This window comes from Cryptotermes secundus, unplaced genomic scaffold (assembly GCF_002891405.2).
Source record: "Cryptotermes secundus unplaced genomic scaffold, Csec_1.0 scaffold408, whole genome shotgun sequence".
NCBI lineage: Eukaryota > Metazoa > Arthropoda > Insecta > Blattodea > Kalotermitidae > Cryptotermes > Cryptotermes secundus.
Window position 1 is genome coordinate 751121 of NW_019724588.1, and position 1214 is coordinate 752334.

General features: G+C 38.3%; 1 protein-coding gene across 1 annotated transcript in view; it reads left to right on the forward strand.

Moving 5' to 3' along the window:
* Positions 1-1214, forward strand: part of LOC111862335 (mucin-17) — a gene marked incomplete in the record, with an annotated part of 180990 nt that overhangs the window by 148922 nt on the left and 30854 nt on the right. The window contains 1 exon segment of the mRNA XM_033750626.1: positions 578-819. Coding sequence (XP_033606517.1) covers positions 578-819 — 242 coding nt within the window.

Consider the following 1214-nt stretch of genomic DNA (forward strand, 5'->3'; position numbering starts at 1 on the left):
GGCTGGCGGAGGGGGGGGGGGGAGGGGCGTCATTCAGAGCTCAACATGTCACAATATTAATATTGAGTGCAATGTGACAGCTACGTGAAGTGTAATACACCTGATGATGGTCGGTTGCGGCCGAAACATGTAGTGTGAAAGAAGGTGAACAAGAACTACAATAAAGTGTTACATTTGCGACAGAGTTTGTATTATACATATAGAAGTGTGGAATGTAACAGGATGCTTAAATATAATATAGTATTCATTCTTGCTGACTATCCTATTTCATGCACATTTTAATACAGCAGATAAACAAAACCAAACCATGTAAACAGTTTCGGTGCATAAGTCAGCTATTCAGTCATTCAATTCTTTCCTCTCTTTCACATTGTCAGACGCAATATAAGAAGAAATGTTAGTAATAATTCATACAGGATAAAACTGCCTCTTTAAGGAAGCAGTTCATCCTTATTTGATGTTGTTCTCTCACGGTTTCTGTGCTACAGTTCCAATTTGTCCATTGTACTTCCTCACATTCATTATAATGGGTATTTTTCTGTTTCTTTATAATTCCCATTTATTCTCATGTCCACAGCAACGTACACATACAGCATGAAGGTGCCACTTGCTCATCATGGCAAGGAAACGCTTCGCTATGGCAGTGCACTGGAGGACACCACCTCACCAAACTATCAGCAACTCAATGAGGCAACAAGGGAGGGTCTGGATCGCATGATAATGCAGTCTGATCTAAGAGACATTTATCATGGTGTGGTGGTTAATGGCTTCCAGCCAGATGACCAAGGTGATGGAGTCACTGTGAACTTCTATGTACAGGTATGTCAGTACTGAACCCAACTGATATGTGCACAACCAATAGCTCTCTGACTGCTACTGTGTTTGTTGCCTGCATTTTTTGTCATGTTTCATCATCCAAATTTCATTTCAAGGTCCACCTATGTGCAGTGGCCACCTAACTAATTAACAGACTAATTTCATGGTGCAGATCTTTCTTGAAAAGCTGATAGTGAATTGAATTGAATTTATTTACATTCTGTAAATCCTAAGCAGGTTAGTACCTATGGATACAGAACAAGTCAAAAGGTTACATACATAAGTACAGGCAATTTTAGCTTAAAAATTAATATAACTTAATTTTACATCATTCTCTATTTACATTGAAGTATTCATCTAAAGAGTAGAAGGAATGAGCATGTAGATAATTCTTTAAC